Raw genomic sequence first — 27,057 nt, 5'->3', positions numbered from 1 at the left:
ACCTCAACATCAAATCAAAGAATAGGAAGGAATATGGAAGATATATGGCTCAAATGATGCTGAGAGTAATAAGGTGATGCATATGGATGTGTATACGAGATAGGGGTATGATGATTGTATCATTTCAAGAATAAACTCTTGAGCTCAAGGAAAAAGGATCGCTCATTTCGTTTGATTTTGTATATCATATCACAGTACCTCGACTTTTGTTTCCATAGGCTACTTGCCTCGTATTTCGTACTTCTACGTTTATTTTCATCACGAAGTTATCTAGTACGTATTCTATAGGTACATTTGGTTACACGCAAGTAATTCATCGCCATAGGCATTGCCTCCCATATTCTATATCTCTATGCCAATCAAAATTAACATGTATCATACGCGACGTTTCATAACTCCCAAAACCATATCAATCCCAGCATATATTGATAAAATAATAGTTGCTCAAATAATCACGGAAGTTCAATCAACCCTCACATTCTTTTCCTCATCCCAAAATATACAAATTCTCATGCTTAACAATATTCATCATATTATGCTTCACAATCAAATAAGGGCAATCTTATATCTCATTCCACATTTTTTTGAAGTATGTAAAATTTTCAAGATCACAATATCGACTTCAATCTCCAAAATCATTTTCTTTTTGCCATATTCGACATTCAATAGTCCAATCCCATAGTCAACAAAATACTTTTACCTCTTTCTTCGCGGTTGGGCGTGACGAGTTGTGGTGTTGAGCCATCGACGTTTATACCTTAGTCAATTAGTACAAGTATAGATTTGACACAAAAAGACTCTTGGGTCCAGAGCGGAAAGAAACTGAGGCTCTGATACCAAACTGTCACGACCGCCCTTTAGGGTTAATAAATGCGGGCGATCGTGATTAAGAGAATTTAATAAAAAGACCAAAAGATTAGGGTTTTCATCACAAGTCTGACCATCCAATTAAATAACCAAGAGTTTAATATTATCCAACGAAATTTCAAGTAATCAATATCCAACAATTTAAGTCTGTAAGCCCAATAAATAATAAGTGCAATCAGTATCACAGCGGAAACGACCAAGAGAAAGAGTGACGTCATGTGTGAAGACACAACGACACTCAAGGTTCGAAACAACAATATTATCTTTAAGTTTCATTTGCTCAACACCACCACATCCTCGTCGCCGCTCAACCTGCACATAAGGAAAACACATGCAGGGCTGAGTATTTTAAGAATACCCAGTGGCTAATGCCGAAAACATTTTCAATAAAGAGAAATTTATCATGCCATTCACAAGTAACCATCGGGGTTTAGCTTTAGAAATACCCGAGGCACTTAAAATCATTTCCCATTGCAACATTCGACTGATCAGTCATTTTCCCATAGTCGTTCGCCATATCTGCCAATACATGACTTGGAATGTGGCCACAAACCAAGCCACTAGACCGGCCAGCCCGTAGCTAGCACACGATCTACCATAGGTGTACACTAGTCCAGGTAGGGTTTGCGGCCCCACGTTGACCCGAATTCGATTTATATAACAATGGCACATAGCCACATCAGATAGGCACGTAAAATACAAATCACGGCATGATAAAATCATTTTAAACCACCCTTATCTCTCCACTGTCATACGTAAGAGAGTTTAGTAAAATAAAAACCCAGTGTAGGGTAGAAAAGAAGCCCACCTCGAGTGCTTATTCCAAAACTATTTTCTTTCCTTTGCGATCACGATTCCCTTGCGAGATATCACCTTTAGAATTAAAATAACACATAAATCAACACACTTTCAAATTAATTAAATAAAATGCATGCACCATAGTTTAAATCTTTTATCTCCTTTTTCTCGATTTTTCGATCGTTCGACGGCCGCTTACGCTCCCAAATTTCCACCGTTAACTCCCCGTATATTTTTAATGATTTAGACTTAAATCCTAATATTTAATTAAGCACATGAATTCATTATCGAAAATATTTCCCTTGCAAAACTATCTATTTCGAACATAGGATAAAAATCATTAAACTTCCACATTATCCGGAAATTATTTAAATAATTCCCCATAATTAATTTATCGGCCCAAAACTTAATTCATTCCCACCTTATGTCTTTAATTTAATTAATCGATACCCCCACTAAAGAAGGCCCAAACTTTAAGTTGATCATCCAGAATAATTTATTAAGCTCGATTCAATTAAAAACAAAAGGCCCCAAAACCAATTAATTAAAAGTCCACGGCTTAACTATTTCCTCCACTTTATCTTCAATTAAAAAAAATCTAAGCCCAACCATTAAATTTATTCATCGCCCAAGGATTTAAATTAATCTGGCCCGAGTAACTCTTATTCCCAGCCCAACTATAAATTCTCGGCCCACTTAGAATATGATTAGAATGGCCCAACAACTAATGCACTTTACTCCTTAGCCCAATTAATAAACACCATTTTTTTTGTTAAGAGGCCCAATTTCAAAGAAAGAAAAACTAAATGAGCCCAACTACACTCCATCATCTACACTCTCTCTCTTCCTCTACCTATTCTCTTTCTCTCTCCACGCCTTCTTCCTTCTTCTTTCTCTCTCGGCGAATCGGAGAAGTTCCTCCACCTGCCGTCGCTGCTGTTCCGTCGTTCGATCCAGCCGGGAGGAGCGCTACTGTCGCTGCCCGCCGTCGCGCCGCCGCCGCGAGGAGCTGCTGCCGCCGTCTCTGCCGGGAGCTGCTGCCGTCGTCGTACAGCCGCCGTCGACTCGCGGCTCCAGCCGCTGCGCCGTTGGTTGCTCCCGCGCCTGCCGGCAGCCGAAACCCCCCCGAAACAGTGCCGTTTCCCTCCGAACAGCCCTCACGACATCCCGGAAACAACCCGTTCAGCCCCGCAAGTTAAGTTTCTCAGATTCGATTCCAGTTCATTAAAGTTCGCTCCTTTTATATTTTTTTCCAGTTTTCTTTTGAATACTAGTTTAAGAAGTAGATTCACCGATTTATGAAGTAAATTTACAGATTTGATGTAAAGATGCAGCAGTTTCAAAACGAATTTGGTTGGGGAGGGTGTATACCTTGAACAATCAGTGACTGGATGAAGTTTCAGAATTTGCAAGGCTTTGGAGAGGATGATTCTTGATCCTCTTGTTCGGTCCTAAAAAAAATGCCATGAATTGAATGAGTTGGTTTTGGAAGTCAGAATCGTGTAAAGAGGTGGATGAGTTTGCAAGATTACCTTGAATTGCAGTTGTGAAGAAGAAGGCTTGCTGCAGAGATGGGAAGAAAGGAACGAAGAGTGAATCTGTATTATAGAGGAGTGGTAGATTTGGTGGAGAGGTTGGAGAGATTTGGGGAGAGGTGTGGGACGGTTTTTACGTGGGTTATGGGGGATAATTTCAAATCCCTTATTTTTATTTTAGCGTGATTTTAGTTAGGAATTTGATTTGTTTTTGGTATTTTATTGGCAGCTTACGGAGGAGGAATAATCTTTTACGGAGCAGGAAAATCTATGTACAATCTTTAATTAAATCTTTTATTAGAGATATTTTATTTTAGTTGGTTTATATTAATTTACAGCCCATTGTATTTTATTTTTAAAAAGTACAGTCCATAATTTATTTATCACGGACTAGATTTTTATATCAATTATTTAATTTATCGGATCCAACACGGAATTGAGTCCAATAAATATTCCTCACGGACAGGAATTGATTAAAATCGCATAATCAATTATTTCACAAATCCCCAATTATCAACAATTAATTGCCAACAATCAATTCACGGACTTCGCAGATTTAATACCATTAAAACAAGTAATTTAGGTTCACAAATTAGGTTTAGAAAAACGGGACGTTACATCCTATCAACCTTAGCAAAAAATTTCGTCCCGAAATTTGTTACCCTCAAGTAAAGAGTTCGGGATACAATTCCCTCATTTTATCCTCATTCTCCCACGTGGCTTCTTCATGCCCATGGTTCTCCCATAGTACTTTCACACAAGCAACATTTTTATTTCTCACAATTTGGATCCTTCGGTCCAGAATAGATTGGGGTCTCTCTTCATAGCTTAAGTCCGGATTCAACGCGACTTCCTCAAAACGGATCACGTGCTTCGGGTCGAACACGTATTTTCGTAACTGCGACACATGGAAAACGTTGTGAACATTTCCAAGGTTTGGTGGTAGCGCCAAACGGTATGCAACGGGGCCCACTCCTTCAAGGATTTCATAAGGCCCAATAAATCGCGGCTTCAGTTTGCCCTTGACGCCGAATCGTGTTATCCCTTTTGATGGGGATACCTTCAGGAAAACCTTGTCGCCAGCTTGAAATTGTAAATCGGTGCGCCGGACGTCCGCGTATGATTTTTGTCTATCTTGAGCTTCTTTTATCCTTTCCCGAATTTGCCGCACGATTCCCACCATCTCTTCAACTGCATCAGGTCCAAGTATTCTTCTTTCTCCAACTTCGTCCCAGTAGAGCGGTGATCTACACTTTCTTCCGTATAATGCCTCGTATGGCGCCATGTTTATCGTTGCCTGGAAGCTATTGTTGTAGGCGAACTCGATCAATGGTAGTGCTGCCTCCCAACTTCTTCCTCGGTCGAGTACCACGGCTCTCAACATATCTTCGAGAGTTTGGATCGTTCTCTCGGACTGTCCATCGGTTTGAGGGTGAAATGCTGTGCTGAAGTTCAATTTGGTTCCAAGCTCCTTCTGTAGGCTTATCCAAAATCTTGAGGTGAATTTCGGGTCACGGTCGGACGTGATAGTTACTGGGACTCCATGCAATCGAACTATCTCCCTTATGTAAATTTGAGCCAGTTTATTGGACCCATAACTTATAAGAATCGGTATGAAATGCGCACTCTTGGTAAGTCGGTCTATAATTACCCAGATGGCGGTGTTCCCTCTCAGAGTCCTTGGCAAGCCGGTCACGAAATCCATGGCGATGTGCTCCCATTTCCACTCGGGAATCTCCAGTGGTTGTAGCTTCCCATACGGTCGTTGATGTAGAATCTTCACTTGCTGGCAGACTAAACATCTCTCGACGAATGACGCTATGTCCCTCTTCATACCATTCCACCAAAAGAACTTCCTCAAATCTTGATACATTTTCGTACTTCCTGGGTGAGCGGTGTAAGGTGTCTCATGAGCTTCACTCATCACCTCGTTTTTGAGCCCCTCGTTATCCGGCATGCATAATCTTCCTTCGAAAGTAAGGGCGTTGTCACCTTCTTCACTAAAGTTCCCAGACTCGCCAGTTCGCACTTCAATACGAATTTCTTCCAATTTCGCATCCATCCGTTGCGCTTCAATAATCCTCGACCTTAGGTCCGGTTCAACAGTTAGGGTGGCGATTCGTGCATCCACTGTTTCAGGTGCCCTCACTACTTCCAAACGCATCTTGCTGAATTCGCGAATCAAGCTTTCTTCTTTGGTGATAAAAGTAGCCAGCTGGGAATGGTCCTTCCGGCTCAATGCATCTGCTACTACATTGGCTTTGCCGGGGTGATAATTGATGCCACAATCGTAGTCTTTCACCAACTCGAGCCATCTTCGTTGCCGCATGTTCAAATCCTTCTGCTCGAAGAAGTACTTCAAGCTTTTGTGATCCGTGAAGATCTCACATCGGACTCCGTAGAGATGATGTCTCCAAATCTTTAAAGCGTGCACTACCGCTGCTAGCTCCAAATCGTGGGTTGGATAGTTCAACTCGTGTGGCCTCAACTGTCGTGACGCGTAAGCAATCACCTTGTTGTTTTGCATCAATACGCATCCAAGTCCCACCTTCGATGCGTCAGTGTACACCACGTAGTTCACTCCAGGCTCTGGCACCGCTAGAATCGGTGCACTAGTTAGCTTTTCCTTCAACAGCTGGAAACTTGCTTCACACTCTGGGGTCCAGTTGACTTTTACCCCCTTCTTGAGTTGTTGGGTCATGGGTCTCGCTATCTTCGAGAATCCCTCTATGAACCTTCGGTAGTATCCTGCTAGGCCTAGGAAACTCCGAATCTCGTTTGGTGTCGAGGGTGCTTTCCATTGCTGTACCGCCTCAACCTTGGCGGGGTCCACTCGGATTCCCTCTGCGGACACAATGTGACCAAGGAAGTTCACTTCCTTGAGCCAAAATTCGCACTTGCTAAATTTAGCATACATCTTCTCACTCCTCAACGTCTCTAAAGCGATTCGCAGGTGCTCCTCGTGTTCCTTCTCATTCCTCGAGTAGACGAGTACATCATCTATGAATACCAAAATGAATTTGTCCAAGTATGGGTGAAATACTCGGTTCATCAAATCCATGAACACTGCAGGTGCATTCGTTAATCCAAACGGCATCACCACAAACTCATAGTGACCGTATCTCGTGCGAAAAGCAGTCTTCGGTATGTCTTCTCGTCGAACTCTCAACTGATGGTATCCGGACCTTAGATCCATCTTTGAGAACACACCGGCCCCTCGAAGTTGATCAAACAGGTCATCTATTCGCGGCAGTGGATACTTGTTCTTGAGAGTCATCTTGTTCAATTCTCTGTAATCGATACACATTCTCATCGATCCATCTTTCTTCTTGACAAAAAGCACAGGCGCGCCCCACGGTGAAACACTGGGTCTAATAAAACCCAAGTCCATGAGCTCTTGTAGTTGTATCTTGAGTTCTTCCAACTCTTTTGGCGCCATTCGATATGGGGCCTTAGATACTGGTGCCGACCCTGGCTCTAGGTCGATTGTGAACTCCAATTGTCTATCTGGCGGTGGACCAGGTAACGCTTCAGGAAAAACGTCGGGAAATTCTCGTACCACCGCGACATCCTCCACTTTCTCTTCCTCCTTCTCATCTCCTTGTAGGTAGACCAGATAGGCAGATCGCCCTTTTCTCAACATCTTTGTGGCTTGAAGTGCGGAGATGATAGACGTTTTTCTGTTCATCGTGATCCCGTGGCACACGATTGGATCCTTTCCAGGGGCTTGTAACGATATTTGCCTCTCCTTACATCGAATCGTAGCAAAATTTGTAGTCAACCAGTCCATTCCCAAGATTACGTCGACATCCTTCATGGCCATAACTTGTAAATCGTGCGTGACTAGCCTAAGTCCTCCCATAACAATTTCTACGTTCGAGCAAAACCGTGAAATCTCTATTACCCCTCCTACTGGTGAGGTCACCATCATCTTATGTTCAGAAGTAGTAACTGGCAAACTTAATGTGTCCACACATAGTTCTGATATGAAAGAATGCGATGCGCCCGTATCAAATAACACAACAATAGGTGTATCGAGGAGTTTGCCCATACCTGCCAAATTCCCGTTCCCGTGACTCCCTTGTTCATTCTTGGGTTGTTTATAACTCAGCGCATACGCTCTAGCATGTGAGGGAAGTCTTGGACGGTGAGGTTGTTGTTGTCGCGGAGGTTGATCACGATTCATCCTTGGTAGTGCTGGTGGTGTCCTCGATTGCGGACGGAACCCCTGACTGTTCTGCCTTGAACCCATGCCCACGTTCTTGCTTGGACACTCCCTGGAGAGGTGGCCATTTCCACCACAGTTGAAGCACTTGGTGGCATTCAGCATTCTGCACTCTCCGTGATGGTACTTGGAGCACACATTACATTGTGGGGGTCTAGGTCGAAAGTCGCTCCTCTGGCTAGTGAAATTCTGTCTACCTCCATACTGCGGTCGGCTTTGAGCCGGCTGGTACCTCTTGTTTTCATAGTGGGTCCTGTTCCCATCCCACTTTCTCTTCTCCCGGGAATGGTGTGAGGGAGGTAGAGCCAGCGTAGCATTCTCCGTCACTCTCTCCTTGGGCATAGCTGCCTCCACGTCCAGTGCCAGGGATAATGCTTCCGCATATGTAAGTCTCCCACGGCTAGCTAATGACATTCTTATCTCATGTCTCAACCCCTCACGGAACTTATCGGCCAGTTTCTCGTCTGTGTCAACCTGATCCGGCGCATACTGGGTCATATCGCAGAGTGTTCGATCATACTCAGTCACTGTCATGCGTCCCTGGGTTAAGTTGTAAAACTCAGCCGCCTTCGCCTTTCTGTAGCTCTTTGGCACGTACTTGTTGTAGATCGCTTCCTTGAAATTCTCCCATGTCATCCTACCCACTTGATCTCTTGGCGTAGTCTTCATCTTAGTGTCCCACCAAAAGTCAGCTGACCCGGTTAACTGGTAAGTCACACAAGCCATCCGTTCAGCATCATTACACATCAGGATCGTGAAAATACGCTCCAGAGCGCGTATCCAACTTTCAGCCTTTTCCGGCTCTCCCATCCCATCGAAGACGGGTGGTTTCTGTTTCAAGAACAATTTCACGATTTCTCGGTCCACTTGAGGCGGATGCGGTGGTGAAGGTGGTGGTGGGGTTGTTTGCGCTACACTCTCTTCTACCGTCGCCGGAGGTGTAGGCACTCGGTTCGCATTCCTTACGTTGCGTCGTGGCGGCATTCTGATTCATTACCAAACAAACGGGTTATTATCATACTTACTCAAATCTATCAATAGTCATGTTGTATAGTTGGGACGATCATGTGATATTTCGCAAGTAGGGATCAAGGGACAATTGTACAACAAGACAAATGATAATTGGGTCATGGATAGAATAGGACCGTTAGATCATGACGTGACAAAATATTCGCACAATAGGATAGCAAAAGACATTTGCATAGCAGAATAATGAGGAACAATTTGCATCATGACTAGCAAAGATGATCGCACAACAGAATTGCGAAAGACGTTTGTACGATAGACTAGAGAGAAACAATTGCATCATGAATTAGCATAAGATATTCGCACAACGGAAAAACAAAAGACGTTTGCACGATAGAATAATGAGAACAATTGTTTTAGAGATTAACAAAAGATGTTTGCACAATGGGATAACAAAGGACATTTGCACAACGGAACAACAAAGGTCGATTACACAATAGGATATCAAGAACAATTGCACAATAGGATATCAAAAGATAATGGCCCAACAAGGTAGCAAAAGTAGAAATTTCCATAATAAAACGTTGCCTCCAAGAGGTCTTAGTATCAATCAAAACTAAAGAATGAAGAGCCAAAAACGTGAAATAAAATGAATAATAGTCTAGCAAAAACGATATGTTATCAAAACAAGAGAGGAACGAAACAATCTATCACATGACTATTGTTTCCTAAATCTCTCCTTCCTCCTTCTCCTCTTCAGTCGCACCACTAATCTCCATATCCGAACTTTCCTCTTTCTCGAGGCGCTCCTCCTCTTCTTCCCCGTCCTCTTCTTCATCGTCCTCTTCCTCAACGCGTACTGGTGAAGGGATCGTCGCGATTAGCTCCTCGACCTCCCTTTCTATCCTTGAAGGGGCCGAGGTACGCATCCCAAGCCTGGTCCTTTTTGGCACGCGCGAGACATGCGGCTCACTATCAGATCGAAACTTTCTTGCGTGTGCTTGCTCCGGCGAATGAATCTGCGGTGGTGAAGATCGTGGTGGTCCGTCAGCTGCCCTTATTAAGGCCGGAAACAGTACCTCTAGAAGGCCGGGTAGATCCCCTCGTGGTGTGTATTCGGGCAAATTATACCACGTAAATGATTCCGCCGCCTGAGCGACCCATATGCTCCAAGATGGCGGTAGGGTATGAATAAGCTTTGTGATCCCAGCATAGTGAGTTGCTCCACCGAACGCATAGGCGTCCATCCATAAGTCCCAAAATTTAGAGACGTAACCCATAAGATCACTATTTCCGTCCCATTCGTGTTCTCGGTACCTCTCAACGGGGAGGTTCCTATTTCTGGCATACCGATTTCGCATTTGGGCAAAGTATGATCCGGTCATCTACATAGAAGGAAACCTCAACATCAAATCAAAGAATAGGAAGGAATATGGAAGATATATGGCTCAAATGATGCTGAGAGTAATAAGGTGATGCATATGGATGTGTATACGAGATAGGGGTATGATGATTGTATCATTTCAAGAATAAACTCTTGAGCTCAAGGAAAAAGGATCGCTCATTTCGTTTGATTTTGTATATCATATCACAGTACCTCGACTTTTGTTTCCATAGGCTACTTGCCTCGTATTTCGTACTTCTACGTTTATTTTCATCACGAAGTTATCTAGTACGTATTCTATAGGTACATTTGGTTACACGCAAGTAATTCATCGCCATAGGCATTGCCTCCCATATTCTATATCTCTATGCCAATCAAAATTAACATGTATCATACGCGACGTTTCATAACTCCCAAAACCATATCAATCCCAGCATATATTGATAAAATAATAGTTGCTCAAATAATCACGGAAGTTCAATCAACCCTCACATTCTTTTCCTCATCCCAAAATATACAAATTCTCATGCTTAACAATATTCATCATATTATGCTTCACAATCAAATAAGGGCAATCTTATATCTCATTCCACATTTTTTTGAAGTATGTAAAATTTTCAAGATCACAATATCGACTTCAATCTCCAAAATCATTTTCTTTTTGCCATATTCGACATTCAATAGTCCAATCCCATAGTCAACAAAATACTTTTACCTCTTTCTTCGCGGTTGGGCGTGACGAGTTGTGGTGTTGAGCCATCGACGTTTATACCTTAGTCAATTAGTACAAGTATAGATTTGACACAAAAAGACTCTTGGGTCCAGAGCGGAAAGAAACTGAGGCTCTGATACCAAACTGTCACGACCGCCCTTTAGGGTTAATAAATGCGGGCGATCGTGATTAAGAGAATTTAATAAAAAGACCAAAAGATTAGGGTTTTCATCACAAGTCTGACCATCCAATTAAATAACCAAGAGTTTAATATTATCCAACGAAATTTCAAGTAATCAATATCCAACAATTTAAGTCTGTAAGCCCAATAAATAATAAGTGCAATCAGTATCACAGCGGAAACGACCAAGAGAAAGAGTGACGTCATGTGTGAAGACACAACGACACTCAAGGTTCGAAACAACAATATTATCTTTAAGTTTCATTTGCTCAACACCACCACATCCTCGTCGCCGCTCAACCTGCACATAAGGAAAACACATGCAGGGCTGAGTATTTTAAGAATACCCAGTGGCTAATGCCGAAAACATTTTCAATAAAGAGAAATTTATCATGCCATTCACAAGTAACCATCGGGGTTTAGCTTTAGAAATACCCGAGGCACTTAAAATCATTTCCCATTGCAACATTCGACTGATCAGTCATTTTCCCATAGTCGTTCGCCATATCTGCCAATACATGACTTGGAATGTGGCCACAAACCAAGCCACTAGACCGGCCAGCCCGTAGCTAGCACACGATCTACCATAGGTGTACACTAGTCCAGGTAGGGTTTGCGGCCCCACGTGGACCCGAATTCGATTTATATAACAATGGCACATAGCCACATCAGATAGGCACGTAAAATACAAATCACGGCATGATAAAATCATTTTAAACCACCCTTATCTCTCCACTGTCATACGTAAGAGAGTTTAGTAAAATAAAAACCCAGTGTAGGGTAGAAAAGAAGCCCACCTCGAGTGCTTATTCCAAAACTATTTTCTTTCCTTTGCGATCACGATTCCCTTGCGAGATATCACCTTTAGAATTAAAATAACACATAAATCAACACACTTTCAAATTAATTAAATAAAATGCATGCACCATAGTTTAAATCTTTTATCTCCTTTTTCTCGATTTTTCGATCGTTCGACGGCCGCTTACGCTCCCAAATTTCCACCGTTAACTCCCCGTATATTTTTAATGATTTAGACTTAAATCCTAATATTTAATTAAGCACATGAATTCATTATCGAAAATATTTCCCTTGCAAAACTATCTATTTCGAACATAGGATAAAAATCATTAAACTTCCACATTATCCGGAAATTATTTAAATAATTCCCCATAATTAATTTATCGGCCCAAAACTTAATTCATTCCCACCTTATGTCTTTAATTTAATTAATCGATACCCCCACTAAAGAAGGCCCAAACTTTAAGTTGATCATCCAGAATAATTTATTAAGCTCGATTCAATTAAAAACAAAAGGCCCCAAAACCAATTAATTAAAAGTCCACGGCTTAACTATTTCCTCCACTTTATCTTCAATTAAAAAAAATCTAAGCCCAACCATTAAATTTATTCATCGCCCAAGGATTTAAATTAATCTGGCCCGAGTAACTCTTATTCCCAGCCCAACTATAAATTCTCGGCCCACTTAGAATATGATTAGAATGGCCCAACAACTAATGCACTTTACTCCTTAGCCCAATTAATAAACACCATTTTTTTTGTTAAGAGGCCCAATTTCAAAGAAAGAAAAACTAAATGAGCCCAACTACACTCCATCATCTACACTCTCTCTCTTCCTCTACCTATTCTCTTTCTCTCTCCACGCCTTCTTCCTTCTTCTTTCTCTCTCGGCGAATCGGAGAAGTTCCTCCACCTGCCGTCGCTGCTGTTCCGTCGTTCGATCCAGCCGGGAGGAGCGCTACTGTCGCTGCCCGCCGTCGCGCCGCCGCCGCGAGGAGCTGCTGCCGCCGTCTCTGCCGGGAGCTGCTGCCGTCGTCGTACAGCCGCCGTCGACTCGCGGCTCCAGCCGCTGCGCCGTTGGTTGCTCCCGCGCCTGCCGGCAGCCGAAACCCCCCCCGAAACAGTGCCGTTTCCCTCCGAACAGCCCTCACGACATCCCGGAAACAACCCGTTCAGCCCCGCAAGTTAAGTTTCTCAGATTCGATTCCAGTTCATTAAAGTTCGCTCCTTTTATATTTTTTTCCAGTTTTCTTTTGAATACTAGTTTAAGAAGTAGATTCACCGATTTATGAAGTAAATTTACAGATTTGATGTAAAGATGCAGCAGTTTCAAAACGAATTTGGTTGGGGAGGGTGTATACCTTGAACAATCAGTGACTGGATGAAGTTTCAGAATTTGCAAGGCTTTGGAGAGGATGATTCTTGATCCTCTTGTTCGGTCCTAAAAAAAATGCCATGAATTGAATGAGTTGGTTTTGGAAGTCAGAATCGTGTAAAGAGGTGGATGAGTTTGCAAGATTACCTTGAATTGCAGTTGTGAAGAAGAAGGCTTGCTGCAGAGATGGGAAGAAAGGAACGAAGAGTGAATCTGTATTATAGAGGAGTGGTAGATTTGGTGGAGAGGTTGGAGAGATTTGGGGAGAGGTGTGGGACGGTTTTTACGTGGGTTATGGGGGATAATTTCAAATCCCTTATTTTTATTTTAGCGTGATTTTAGTTAGGAATTTGATTTGTTTTTGGTATTTTATTGGCAGCTTACGGAGGAGGAATAATCTTTTACGGAGCAGGAAAATCTATGTACAATCTTTAATTAAATCTTTTATTAGAGATATTTTATTTTAGTTGGTTTATATTAATTTACAGCCCATTGTATTTTATTTTTAAAAAGTACAGTCCATAATTTATTTATCACGGACTAGATTTTTATATCAATTATTTAATTTATCGGATCCAACACGGAATTGAGTCCAATAAATATTCCTCACGGACAGGAATTGATTAAAATCGCATAATCAATTATTTCACAAATCCCCAATTATCAACAATTAATTGCCAACAATCAATTCACGGACTTCGCAGATTTAATACCATTAAAACAAGTAATTTAGGTTCACAAATTAGGTTTAGAAAAACGGGGCGTTACAGTTTTATTTGGGATATTTGCAAACTCGTTACTCTTTTTGAATAAATGTTAAACCCTTAGTCATTTACTTGTTGAACATAAATACTTTTGGTCGTTTTATTTATTAAACTTAAATTCTTGGTCAAACTCTTGTTGAAAACTCTAGTCTTCTATGTCTGTCATTTAAGTCATTTTAATCACGATCGCCCGCATTTATTAACCCTAGAGGGCGGTCGTGACAAATAGACTTTGACATCGCATAATTCACCGCCGATAACATTGATGCGTGATTTCTCAGCTTCCATATCACATGCAATTTCACAAGAAAATTTATTTTTGTATAATTGAGAACAAACCAAAGTTCACATTTTTTCCCACTAATTTTTAAAAGTTGCGGGACAGATTAGAAAATGTTCAAACTTCATGATTTTTACAGCAATATGCCCCGAATTCAAACGTTGTTGCCATGCTGACGAACACACCTCATGCGAACGTGTTGTGAACAAGCCCGGCTTATTCTATCACACGGCGGCACCAGTTGTGGGTGCCCAATCTCATCATAAAAAACAAACAAGTAACGAATAGTATTATCTGTCTATAGTCTATGTCCATATATCATTAATTCCGGTGTTTTTGTTCAATTCCATTGCCATTAATTATACACAATTGATCTTACCTATTAGTCTCCAAAAATGTAAATGTCTCAAACAATTATTCAACCACCTTATTCCCCCACCCTTCTTAACTCCCCCCTATACCCTCACCCCTCTCTCCCCCCAAATCTAATAGATGGAAACCGCTTCCTCCCTCGACGACGGCCCGCCCAATCCCTCCTTCGACCTCCGAGGCCGAACCCTAAAATTCCCGCGCAGCGCCTCCTCCAAAGAAGCGCCGCGCTCAGACCTCCCCGCCGTCTCCCTCCCTCCCCGCCTCAGCTTCGCCACCGCCGCCTCCCTCCCCCTCCACCACTCCCAGCCCTCCACCCCCCGCCTCTCCTCCAAGCTCGACCCCGACGCCGCCTCCTCCACCTGCCGCTGCGTCTCCTCCGTGCTGAAAAAGGACGGCCAGATCCTCTGCATCGCCTACGCCAACGGCCTCGTCTACACCGGTTCCCAGTCCAACGCCGTCGGCGTGTGGAAGATGCCGGAGTTCACCGAGTGCGGCCAGCTCAAGACGAGAGCGTGCATGGTCGTCGCGCTGCAGGTCTCGAACGATAGGGTCTACGCCGCCTACGCGGACTGCAAAATTAGGGTTTGGAGACGCACGTGGGAAGGGGTCGTCAAGCACGTGCGGATCGCGACCGTCCCTGCGGCCGGGAGTTTTCTACGGGGATATATCGCCGGACATGATAAGACGGTATTTACTACTTATTTTATTTATGTGTAAAATAAATAAATCGCGTGGTCGGACCATGTCAGGCCAACACACGCACACAAATTATTTTACTTCTTGAATTGGCTTTTAATTATTTCTGGTGAAGTAGCTATAACCATTACTGAATGAATCTGACAAAAATATTTAAAGATGGACTTTTTTTTTCTAGGAATTAAATTCTTTGTAAAATGTTTAGCCTTTTATTGTTCAGGTCGTCAGGAACACCATTAATACATATACCTAATATATATCGATAGCATTCAATTAAATGGAGCATATATATTTGAAGACATGTGAAAATGACACACACATACAAATTAAAGAATTATGCAAAAGAAAATAAATATTCTAGTTGTCGTTAGATCATTACTTCTTGTCCCATTTTATGTAGAATTCAAATAATGTGTAGAATATTAATAAACAAAATATACTGTTATAAACACGTTGCTTTGAATAAAATTATGCATTTGGTGGGAGTTTATTGAATAAAATGTTTTCCAAAATCCTGTCGTTAATTTCTTGAGTACTGTTTTTGATTATATCGTTTTATTGCTTAGCATTTATGCAAAAAAAAAAATCACTGTAATTAAATAGTTAGTTGGCTTCATAGATACTGTATTAATTGTTTTTGCATATCTTTATCTTCAATATTAAATTATTGTCAAATTCAATTTTTACAACTTGCACAGAAGCACTAATTACCTCTTAAATTGAAGGCATACATTTTTTGGGTGAGAAAAGTCGTATTTCAATTATGACATATGATTTATTAGCTTTATTTCATATAGTAGTAATAAATTTTCTTCAATTCCTCAATTGTGTAGCTCTAATTATTAACCGCATCTACTAAATTAATTTTGCTATCGACAGTCGAAACATCTAGCGCCAATTTCGTCGCTAGCAATCAACACCGCCGACGACATTTTGTACTCGGCGTCCCTAGACAAAACCGTCAAAGTGTGGCGAATCACCGACTTCAGGTGCATCGAGACGATCCTGGCCCACCCCGAGCCGGTCAACGCCATCGCCCTCGCGGACGACGGCGTCCTCTACACGGCCTCGGACGACGCCACTGTGAGGGTGTGGCGGCGCAACTTCTGCAGTGGGGCCCGGTCCCACTCCCTCACGGTGACGCTCCCGACCAAGCACTCCCCTGTCAAGGCCCTGACGCTCACGGCCGACGGGGGCGTGCTCTACGCCGGGTGCACGGACGGCTACGTGCACTACTGGCTCAAAGGGTGGTTCTCGGGCCAGCTCCAGTACGGCGGGGCACTCCCGGGGCACACGCATGCCGTCCTGTGCCTGGCCGGCGCAGGCGCCTATGTGGTCACCGGGTCCGCGGACTCGACAAGCCGGGTTTGGGTCCGGGAGGTCGACGGGTTCCACTCGTTCATCGCGGTGCTGAAGGGGCACCGTGGGCCCGTCAGGTGTGTGACCGCCTTCCCTGATCGTCTGGCGTCAGACGATGCAGGGGAGGAGGGATGCACTGTGTGCACGGGGAGCCTTGACGGCGTGCTTAAGGTGTGGCGGGTTAGGAATGCCGCCACACAAATTCATGATTCGGCGCCAAATGCTCGTGATTATTTTGAGTTGACTTGAGCTTGACTTTTGTTCGACTTTGTATTGAGCATATTTAATTTGAAATTAATTATGGTATATTTGTATTTTTTTTCGTATTTAGTGTGTATAAATTATAATACCATTAGCATGGCCGGTTGTGCTTCCTGTTTTCCCTCTATTCATAAAATGCATTACAATTTCAAGTGAAATGAAACACAAATCTCACACTAATAAATCGAATATCCCAACTCAACTGGACATAATTGTAACACCCCTACCCGACGTCTGCAGGCCGAATAGGTGATGTCACAATTCTGGTACCATAAAGTATGGCAATTAAAATTTTTCATTTACTGAACCAGTCAAAACCAAATATTTAAATTATTATTTAATATTTACAATTACAACGGAAATAACTTAATATAAAATTTAGTGCCAACATGCCACAACTAACAATATGAAATATCTATCTCTAATAGAGCTCAGTGACCCACCAAGGATGCAGCGCTGAGACAGACATGAACAAACTTCGACGAGTACTCTCCAATGCCAACTAACCTGTAGCCCATTCAGCACTTTAGCCAAAATTCTCTTCAAGTAATAATCATACAACTTAAAATTCTAACAATTCATATCCTTATTTTATTTACCAATTATTACCACCTCTATCATATTATTATCATTTTATTAATTTCTAACATAATTTAGGCAACATCTCCCCTATAACCATCACATGCCCAGAAACCAACAATGAGTAATATCAATCCCAGAACATATCAACAGTCATCATCTTCCATCTCATGGAATTTAACAGATTTATAATCATACATCACTTTGTAAACCAATATTGTAGAATACAAAGTAAAATGCACATCACCAATTATTATTCACACATTAACACGTATATAGATCACCAACATTTTCACATAATCAAACACACACACATATATATATATAGACAAATATTTTGAATTATCTTTAAATAATTAGTATTTTACTTATCCATTACCTGATCATATCAATATACTTGTACTAACAGTCAAATCAATCATCCACGGCGTCAAATTTCCAAACTATGTCAACAAAAGTGTATAGTAATACGATTCTTCGCATAAGCCATAAATATTGTCTGCAAGTTCTTAGGTTTTCAATATTTATATCATAAATCATCATAATCATGTAACAGAATTCATTTAATGTATAAAATATTAGCTTATCAAATTTTAACAGAAGTTTCATATAAATTCATATATTATCACACACGTATTGTCACATATATCATCACTTATATTTGATCAATTTAGCCGTTAAATCAAAATAACAAAATCTTAAACTCTTAACACAAGTATATGAACTGAATAGAATCACATAACAAAAATCCAATTACTTAGTCCAGATATCAACACATCATATCAAGTTACCATATATATTCCATATATTCACGCATTATTATACGTTTTGATCACATATGCTAGTTCGCACAATATCATGCATAGAAACACATATACCAATCATTGATATTCTCACATATCAAAACACATACTGCATTTTTATCCACATACCAACACACCTACCCATCACTTACATCATTGCATACCATAACAAGCATAGCCCCTTTCATGTGCTTAGTGACAAACTAGGATACGCGGACCAGATCAGAAACAGAATCAGATACAGACGCGGTCATGGTCCTTGAGAGGACGCCGCACATACCACCCATTAGGGTGCATATAGATAATCTCGGGAATAGACCACCCATAGGGTGCATATCAGACAGATCAGATTTCAGACAGATATCAGATGATCTTCGCTTCAGTTATCCAGAAGACGAGAGATCATAGATAATGCAGCGCTGTTGTCCTATGGCATGCCAATTGTACCCACAGAATACACTCAAGCACGGGGCATAAACAGCGTCAAGTACAATTTTCAAAATAACACATCAACACAGACAATCATATATCATCACAGATAGATCAGACATAGTCACAAGTAATCATATTTGTATACCTCTCATCAACATATATCACTTATCACATTCACCTTAACGCCCATGTCAATATTTATCTAACCATTTTTTTTACAATCACCATCATACTCTTCCTTTTCCATATTTCATTATCAACCCATTCAACAACTCATTATACCCTCATAGTCAACTTCATAATTCATCGAGTTCACAAGTTACATATTCGCATTACTATGTTTTAGATGGATAAAATTGGGCCTTAGAATGGCCATTATAAATCAAATGGGCTTGTTTAAGACCAATCATGACCTTGAACAATTATTGGCAAACACCCCTACTCTCTCAATTAAACATAGCAAAAGTGGTTGAATAAACAAAAGTACCAAGCATTTTGGGTGGGGATTGGTTAAAGATAGTTTATTCACTTATTGAGCATGTCAGTACTCAAAATTTTCCACTCTTGTGATTCTATTGTTTATGCTCAATATTGAGCTCCTTAGGTGGCGTTCGGTTGCCATGACTAATATCATGAGACTATCCATCTAGGATTAAGTTGTGGGATTATTTTAGTTGGAGGGGGGAGACTATGACTAATTATCATGAGACTATCCATCTAGGATTAAGTTAAATGGTTCAATCTTATGAACCAAACATGATACATATTTAATCATGAGATTTAATCTTGCCAACCGAACACTCATTTAATATATATACACAAGTCTATGCATGTGCAAGCTGTTTTGTCATTTGCGATCAACTTTGGCTCTCTCTCGCTAACATATATACAAGGAAACCAACCATGAAATAGCTACCATCCAACATTTTTATCCAATAATCAGTAGTTGAAGAGAAAATAAATAAATAAATCACCAACTTAATTGTTCCATAATTAGCTGTATATTTTTTCAATAAAGATCGCAATCACAATTTATTTAAACCCCAGTGAACTCTTGGTATTAGGCCATCCACCATAGGCGCCCAGCGACCGCCCAGCCGAGCGCCGGCGCTGGGCGGTTCGCTGGGCGATCTATTGCAGCCGCCCAGCGGGCGATTGGAGAGAGAAACCGCGCAGCGCTGGGCGGTCGCGTGGCGCTGGACGGTCCGTTCGGCGCTATTGCAGCGCCCGGATCGCCCAGCGCACCGCCTAGCGCGAAAAAATAAATTTTTTTTTCGAAACACTATATATACGCGCTTTGTTCGTCATTTTCATTCGCACCACTTGTTTTTATTATTGTATTTTTTTAAAAATTGTCACTCCTTTTTATTATTGTATTTTTTTTAAAATATATGTATTTTTTTTATTATTGTATTTTTTTTTAATTAATGTACTTTTTAAATTATTGTACTTTTTTAAATTTTAATAGTATTATTAAACTTTTCCCGTATATGTCTCGTAAATTAAATTTCACATATTGTGTGATTGTTAATTATTTCATTTTGTATATATTTGTTAATAGTGATGTGGATATTAGTGGCTAGGCTATGGCTGGGCTATTGCTGGGCTATTTGCTTGTTTTGATGATGTGGCAGGAGGATTTTTAGTGCTGCTGATGTGGCAGTGGCTGGGCTATGGCTGGGCTATTCCTATTGTGGATGGCCTTACTATTAATTTGGAAGTATGAAAATGTGAAACCGTACATACGTAGTAAATTAATTATGTGGTTGAAACTTTGTAGTATTAAAATAAAACCGACCTAAGTTGGACCCAATGAAAATCATTGTCACAATTTATTTTTTTACACCGACCATTTTGACATCGTGCATAGTCAGGGCCGTCCAACAATCATTATTCTTCTTTTTCTTTCGAAAAGAATCCTTTTCTTTGATAATTATGCTTTTCATTTGCCTCCTATCATTTGATCGCATCCAAAGTAGATGTCTATTTTATTTTTTTCCTCGAGGGCTGGGATTGGAAAGCGATATATCGTCTTTATATATTCATGACATTCCATGGATTACTTTCTTAAAAGAAAAAAAAAACATATATTTCACCCTTTACAGTGGAATAGAATAGTGTTTACAAAATTAGTATTGCTACATTGCGAGTGGAAAAAGTTTCCATATGCAAATATTGTAAGTGATAAAGTTGTAGTCATGATGGTACAAATTATAAATAAATTAATGTATTGAGATGATATATATAGCGAGATAGCTAGTAATTATAAACGAAAAAGAATTAAAACTGAAACTGACTATATTTTGAAATGAATTGATGCAGTATAAGATTTGAAGCGATTTTTATTGTTATACTGTTTTCATCTAAATTAATTATAGTTATTTACCTTCAATCCATTAATTTACCTGTAGTATTTTGAAGTTGTTCATTTCTAAAAGGTATATTTTTCTTAAATTTATACTTCTTCGCTTAATCTCATCTTTCTATTTTTGCTTGTCCATTAAAATTAGTCTTATACTAAAAATGAAATATTATTTCCCATATGTTACTCGCTTTTTATCTTCTTTTTCATATATTATCACGTTCGTATTAAAACTTGTGTTATCCATAGGTGAGTATTATTTTTTATGGACGAATGGAGTATTTACTTTTAAAAAAAATACTCTCTCTGTTTTTAAAAATAACAACTATTTTTATTTTGGGTCGTTCTTTAAAAATAGAAACTTTAGAATCTTTCTATTTTAGGACATGGACCCCACGATCCACTAATTCTACTTTCACTACTTTCACTTAGTTTATCAATAGTGCATTAAAATCCGTACCGTTTTAAATGTTTCTATTTTTGAATACTGATGGAGTAGATAAATAAACAATATTCTTAACGCTACGTCGTCCCCAAATCAGGTTAAAATAGGTCTAAGTACATAATCATTTTAGATAACTGTAAATTGAATTGATTCGAATCTTGAAAGATTTTGCACCAATAATTGAAATTAAGAGTTAACACACAAAACTACACAAAGAAGATGCTGGTACATATATTTACACACACAATATGAAAATCCACTCCCACCTATTGAAATGTAGGAGCCCCCACCACTTTTTCCACACAAATAAATTTAGAATCACAATATGAAAATCCACTCCCACCTATTGAAACCACTTTAAATTTAGAGGGCATATATTCCTAAATAGAGATAATTTGCTTGTTAAATCCCCACATTTCGATATTTCTATAAATTAGATACTACTACAACTATTTTCGAACGTTTTAATAACGTCTTAGTCTTTCATTTGCAATAAGTTTGTTATTATGTTTATTATTATTATTATTATTATTATTTATCTCTAATAAATTATTTTTGAACTGTAAGGCTTGACGAACATTTAAATCTCAACTCGAAATTCATTCCAAAATAAAAGAGATGAATTTAAGACAATTCAAAATATTGTGATATTAATAATTAAAATGCTTTAAAAGTTGAATCCAATTTGTAACGAAGTACTAAAATATTAGGATTAGTTAGCAATTACTATCACTTCTATATATGCGAAGAATACATTTTTACATGTATATGAGTATATGACAACACCCATTGTGTCATGATAATAAGTGGAGTATTAATTAGTTCTTGAGCACAATCATTGCTAATTAAATAAGATCGTTATTTATTATGTATGCCAATTGAAAAGTCTCTTTGTTTAGGAAATTGAACGATTATAAAGTTATCCGAAAAAAACCAAAAATACTTATAAATTCGAATTCATACATTTTCTCCGGATAATAGTAGCATTTCTTTATTCGAACCAAACACCTTAATCAAATCAAGATTCCTCTTATCTAACCATGTCTTACCTGATCTATAGTTTAAGTACATTATTAAAATAATTTAAATCCCGTAATCCACTTATATATTAATATCATAGTCCTCCATAATCCTATCCACAAAAATTTCTATTCTAATAAAAAAAAGTGGAAAAGGAAACCTAGCAAAAAGGTAAGGTATTGATTAGTTGGTCGGCGCACTGTGTGGCCCAATTACTGGAGGTTTTGGCCCCATCCCTCTTCCGGGGTAGTAATTAAATCAACATAAAAATATAAAAATGAAGATTGGAACTAACGGGTTGCAGCGCAGTTGCTAGCGTGGAGCTGTGGTCATCTTGAGATCATGATTCAAACTCTATCACCCGTTAAGAGACTTTCGGCCTTAATCTGTAAATCCGGTCGAACAGGATTAGTCGAATTCCGCCAAAGACAGATTTCGATACACATTTGGTGAAAAAATGAAGATAAACGATGAAAGACAACCTAGCTTGTAAGACTATTCTATTCTAATTAATATATTCGGAGTTTGAATCGTTATAAAGATTGATGAAGTACTAGTATTAGTCCTCCTTAGGACGAAAGAGTACTACAAAATAAAAGCTATAAACAAAAGAAAAACTACAAATAAACACAAGACGAGTAAACGACTTGCACTCAGTCTGATGTTATCTATAAAAAAAAGAAAAGTATTACACAAGCTCAAAGTCAGATGGAAAAGTACTAAACAATATTCACCAAATACACGATGAAGTACACACCAATACACCCAGGGGCGGATCTACTTGGTAAGAGGGTAGGGCTTAAGCCCTTACCCAATTTTTTTTTTTTTTTTTATTTTCTATTTATAAATTTTTAAAATTTTTAGAAAATCATGTTAAGCCCTTATTAAAGTGGTGCTATTATAGAATAAATTATCTTGAAATGATTGATAGAAAGGGCTGAAATTAATGAAAGATCAAAGAAGTAAAAATTTGCAAATCAATGGCGGATGACTCTGTGAAGAAGAAGATGAAATTTATTACTCCACCACCTAATAAGTTAAATAATAATATAGAGACTAGAGTCAAAGTGACCCCACCACCTAATAGTAATAGTGGCACTAGCACCGGCTTGCTAAGATGGATAATCGATTTTCTGAAGCTAGCACCAACTTGCTAAGATGCATATCATGTCTTGATCCAAGAAATTCTTTCTCTCGATTCAATGATGATCAAGTAATCCGTCTTGCTACATTATATCAAGAGGACTTCTCTGCAAGCGATCGTTTACGCCTTCCACATCAACTTAGTAATTTTATTGCTAATGTACGATGTGATCCTCTATTTGTTTCCTTAAGCAATTTGGGAGATGTTGCTACAGAAATGGTAAAAAGTGGTAAGCATTTGGTTTTTCCATTGGTTTATCGGATTATTGAGTTGGCACTGGTTTTACCCGTTGCTACTGCATCTGTTGAGAGAGCATTTTCTGCAATAAAGACTATCAAGACTGACTTGCGAAATCGAATAGGAGATGAGTGGATGAATGACAGTTTAGTTGTGTATATTGAGAAGGACTTGTTTTCAACGATTGATAACAAACAAATTCTGCAACGTTTTCAATCGATGAAAACACGTAGAATTCAGTTGCCACCGCTTTAGATGTAAAAACACAACTATGAAATGATCCTTTGTTCTTTTGATTAGATATGTGTTGGACTATTTTGCATTGAACATATATGATTTTACTGTTGAGGTGAATCGGTATTTTGTACTCCCTCCGTCCCAAGGAAGATGACCCATTCCTTGGGCGGCACGGAGTTTTATACAATGTTATTTTGTGTGTTAAGTGGAGAGAGTAAAGTAAGAGAGAGGGAATAAAGTAGAGAGAAAGGTGTTTCCATTTATAGTAATGGGTCATCTTGGATGAGACAAACCAAAAAGGAAAGTAGGTCATCTTTAGTGAGACGGAGGGAGTATTTTATATATATATATATACTATGAAAAAATATACAGTGGAGCCTTTACTGGCAATTTTTTCTGGATCCGCCCCTGAATACACCATATGTGTTGTTGGTTGGATTTTCTTATTGATTTCTAGACTATTGCACATTAGAGTCATTTTAAGAGAGTCTCCCATAGATGGAAGAAAAAGCTCTTCCACAGGGACCACAGCAATTAGTTCTTGGTTCACATGGACATATTATTGAGGTCGAACATTTTCCAGACACTTCCACCGCACCACGTTCTTGACAGCTAAGCCTCTATTCCGTTTTTTGATTGGATCTATTTGGAATTACATTCACCATCTCACATTCTTATCTATTTTTGTATATATCTATTTCAAAACTACTGTATGTTTATATTATAATATTTTGTGTATATCTATTTCAAAACTAGTGTATGTTTATATTATAATATTTTAAATATGAGTTTTTTTAAAATATTTGATGTAGTGTGAGTGAAAAAATTATTCAATTTTAATACTTCTCTGTCCTATATAATATGACTCATTAATATTTTGAATGTTAAAAATGACAAATCATATGGTAAAAATATTATATACTATTGAGCATTTATGTGAGCTCATGTCTATAAATGAAAATATACTCCAAAGCGACTATTTTTTGATGGGGTGATAAAATAATTGCGTGGATTACCAAATTAAAAATTATCTAAGGTTATGTCATGAATTTTTTTGGGGATTATTTTCCTATAAAGTTCTAGATGTGAAATATATGGAGGAGAATGTACATATGTGTATGTGATCCTTAAACCAAGTGATGGAGACAGACAGTTCATATTTGACTTTTTTTATAATAATTAGAAATTGTAACTATTACTATCCTAATTAAATTCAATAAAAAAAATCAATATTTAGCTGTTAAATCATTTGGTGATGGGGCATTAAACTGAATTGGATTACACAATGCAACACAATTTGACCAAGTTACAGTCACTATCAAAACCGTGACGAAATTAAAAGAAATCCATATAACACAGTTTACTTATGAACATTTTATCATTTCACAAAAAAGAAATATATTAGTACTCCTAAATAATAATGGTCACGTAGTGGATATAATTTTCCACGTAGGATGCAGGCCCAGGGCAAATACTAACTCATTATGAAACGAAACTGATTAAAAATAAATAAATATACATCTCAAATTCACACCCCCAAATTATTTAAATCAAACAATATGTGGATTTGGTAGTATATAAATGTGACATAGAAAGTGCCCCTTGTACCTCAAAAACATTCCAACATCTCCTCTCTTCACTCTCTTACACTTCTTCCTCTTCACAAGTGAATAAAGAAAATGCCGGGAATCGCTTTCGGCCGATTCGATGACTCATTCAGCGTCGCCTCAATCAAGGCATACGTCGCCGAGTTCATCTCCACCTTGCTCTTCGTCTTTGCTGGCGTTGGCTCCGCCATCGCTTACAGTAAGTACTATTACACCTACATACTTTCTCTCTACGGCAAAGAGGTTTAAGCCCCTACCAAATAATCATTATTATAATTTTATCATCAAAATATTTGATATTTTTATGTAAATCATTGCACAATTCCTATATAAAAATAAATTGCGGTCCACCCCTTGTAAAAAAATAAATTATACATTAGCCCCAATAAATTAAGCAAATTGATTAAACCCTAAATCATGCATGCATTCATGCAAAATTACTATTCCGATTTGCTGATTTTGTCTCCGTCACGTTGTTTAAACAGACAAGGTGACGGCAGACGCGGCCCTCGACCCGGCTGGGCTGGTGGCGGTGGCGGTTGCCCACGGATTCGCTCTCTTTGTAGCCGTTTCGATTGGAGCCAACATCTCCGGCGGCCACGTCAACCCCGCCGTCACCTTCGGGTTGGCCATCGGCGGCCAGATCACCATCCTCACCGGAATATTCTACTGGATCGCTCAGCTCTTGGGTGCCATTGTCGCTTCTTTCTTGCTCTCCGTCGTCACTGGCGGTTTGGTAAGTCTAATTAAATAATTCAATTATTGACCATAGTAACATCTTATGAATAATGGTGAAATTTCTCTTTTGCCCTTGGCATTGTGCCATACTTTTGGACCCCTAAAATGTTATATAATGAGCTACTAGGACGGGTCAACAATTTATAAGCTGAATTTAAAATGATGCAGGCGATCCCGACTCATGGGTTGGCTGTTGGAGTTGGAGCCGTCCAGGGAGTCGTGATGGAGATAATCATCACATTCGCGTTGGTGTACACTGTGTTCGCCACCGCAGTTGATCCCAAGAAGGGCTCACTGGGCACGATTGCACCGATTGCAATTGGGTTCATTGTGGGCGCCAACATTTTGGCTGCTGGGCCTTTCTCCGGTGGATCCATGAACCCAGCCCGGTCCTTCGGCCCAGCTGTGGCGAGCGGTGACTACGACGGGATCTGGGTGTACTGGGTTGGGCCGCTCATCGGTGGTGGCCTGGCCGGGGCGATCTACAGCAACGTGTTCATGCACCACGAGCATGCACCGCTTTCGAGTGATTTCTAAGTGTGTAAAATTTGTTGGATGATTAATGATTTCCGGTTTGTTTGAGGACTAAAAGGCAAAATCCCTTTGTAATAAAGGGAAGTGGGAATCATTTTCCTTTTCCTTTTTCCTTTTTTAACTTGTTGAATTGGTTTGAATGTCCGTTTTTATTGATGAAATTGAAATGCTAAATTGGTTTGTGGAATGATTTCTTTCTTTGGAGTTGGATTGATGGTCCCCCCCGTTTATATGATGAATGATTTTGGTACTTTTTATATGTTTTTTGTCTATCAATCATGAATACTTTAATTATTGAATTAGTACCCACTGAATCAAAATTTTGAATTGGTCACTCTTGATAACA

The 27,057-nt window shown here is 39.4% G+C and overlaps 2 protein-coding genes and 2 long non-coding RNA genes across 4 annotated transcripts; 2 read left to right on the top strand and 2 right to left on the bottom strand.

Moving 5' to 3' along the window:
- Nucleotides 1-1,007: 1,007 nt before the first annotated feature.
- LOC121795160 lies at nt 1,008-3,519 on the bottom strand. Its single transcript, XR_006049407.1, has 4 exons — nt 3,198-3,519; nt 3,037-3,116; nt 1,676-1,740; nt 1,008-1,179 (listed from the first exon to the last, which is right to left on the bottom strand). It is a non-coding gene; the product is annotated as an uncharacterized LOC121795160 (long non-coding RNA).
- Nucleotides 3,520-10,797: 7,278 nt separating this feature from the next.
- Nucleotides 10,798-13,310, bottom strand: LOC121795159. The gene is made up of 4 exons (XR_006049406.1): nt 12,989-13,310; nt 12,828-12,907; nt 11,466-11,530; nt 10,798-10,969 (listed from the first exon to the last, which is right to left on the bottom strand). It is a non-coding gene; the product is annotated as an uncharacterized LOC121795159 (long non-coding RNA).
- Nucleotides 13,311-14,329: 1,019 nt separating this feature from the next.
- Nucleotides 14,330-16,687, top strand: LOC121795113 (protein JINGUBANG-like). Its single transcript, XM_042193559.1, has 2 exons — nt 14,330-14,944; nt 15,833-16,687. Exons 1-2 carry the CDS (start codon nt 14,378-14,380, stop codon nt 16,559-16,561), a joined length of 1,296 nt encoding a protein of 431 aa, XP_042049493.1. The 5' UTR covers nt 14,330-14,377; the 3' UTR covers nt 16,562-16,687.
- An 8,730-nt stretch (nt 16,688-25,417) lies between these two features.
- LOC121795139 (aquaporin TIP2-1-like) lies at nt 25,418-26,898 on the top strand. Its single transcript, XM_042193594.1, has 3 exons — nt 25,418-25,638; nt 25,925-26,175; nt 26,346-26,898. The coding sequence occupies exons 1-3, from the start codon at nt 25,512-25,514 to the stop codon at nt 26,712-26,714; spliced, it is 747 nt and encodes a 248-aa protein (XP_042049528.1). The 5' UTR covers nt 25,418-25,511; the 3' UTR covers nt 26,715-26,898.
- The last annotated feature ends 159 nt before the right edge of the window (nt 26,899-27,057 follow it).

Source organism: Salvia splendens, chromosome 3 (genome assembly GCF_004379255.2).
Source record: "Salvia splendens isolate huo1 chromosome 3, SspV2, whole genome shotgun sequence".
NCBI classification, from domain to species: Eukaryota; Viridiplantae; Streptophyta; class Magnoliopsida; order Lamiales; family Lamiaceae; genus Salvia; species Salvia splendens.
Note: the sequence above shows the minus strand (reverse complement) of the source record. Positions and strands in the feature narration are given on the sequence as shown.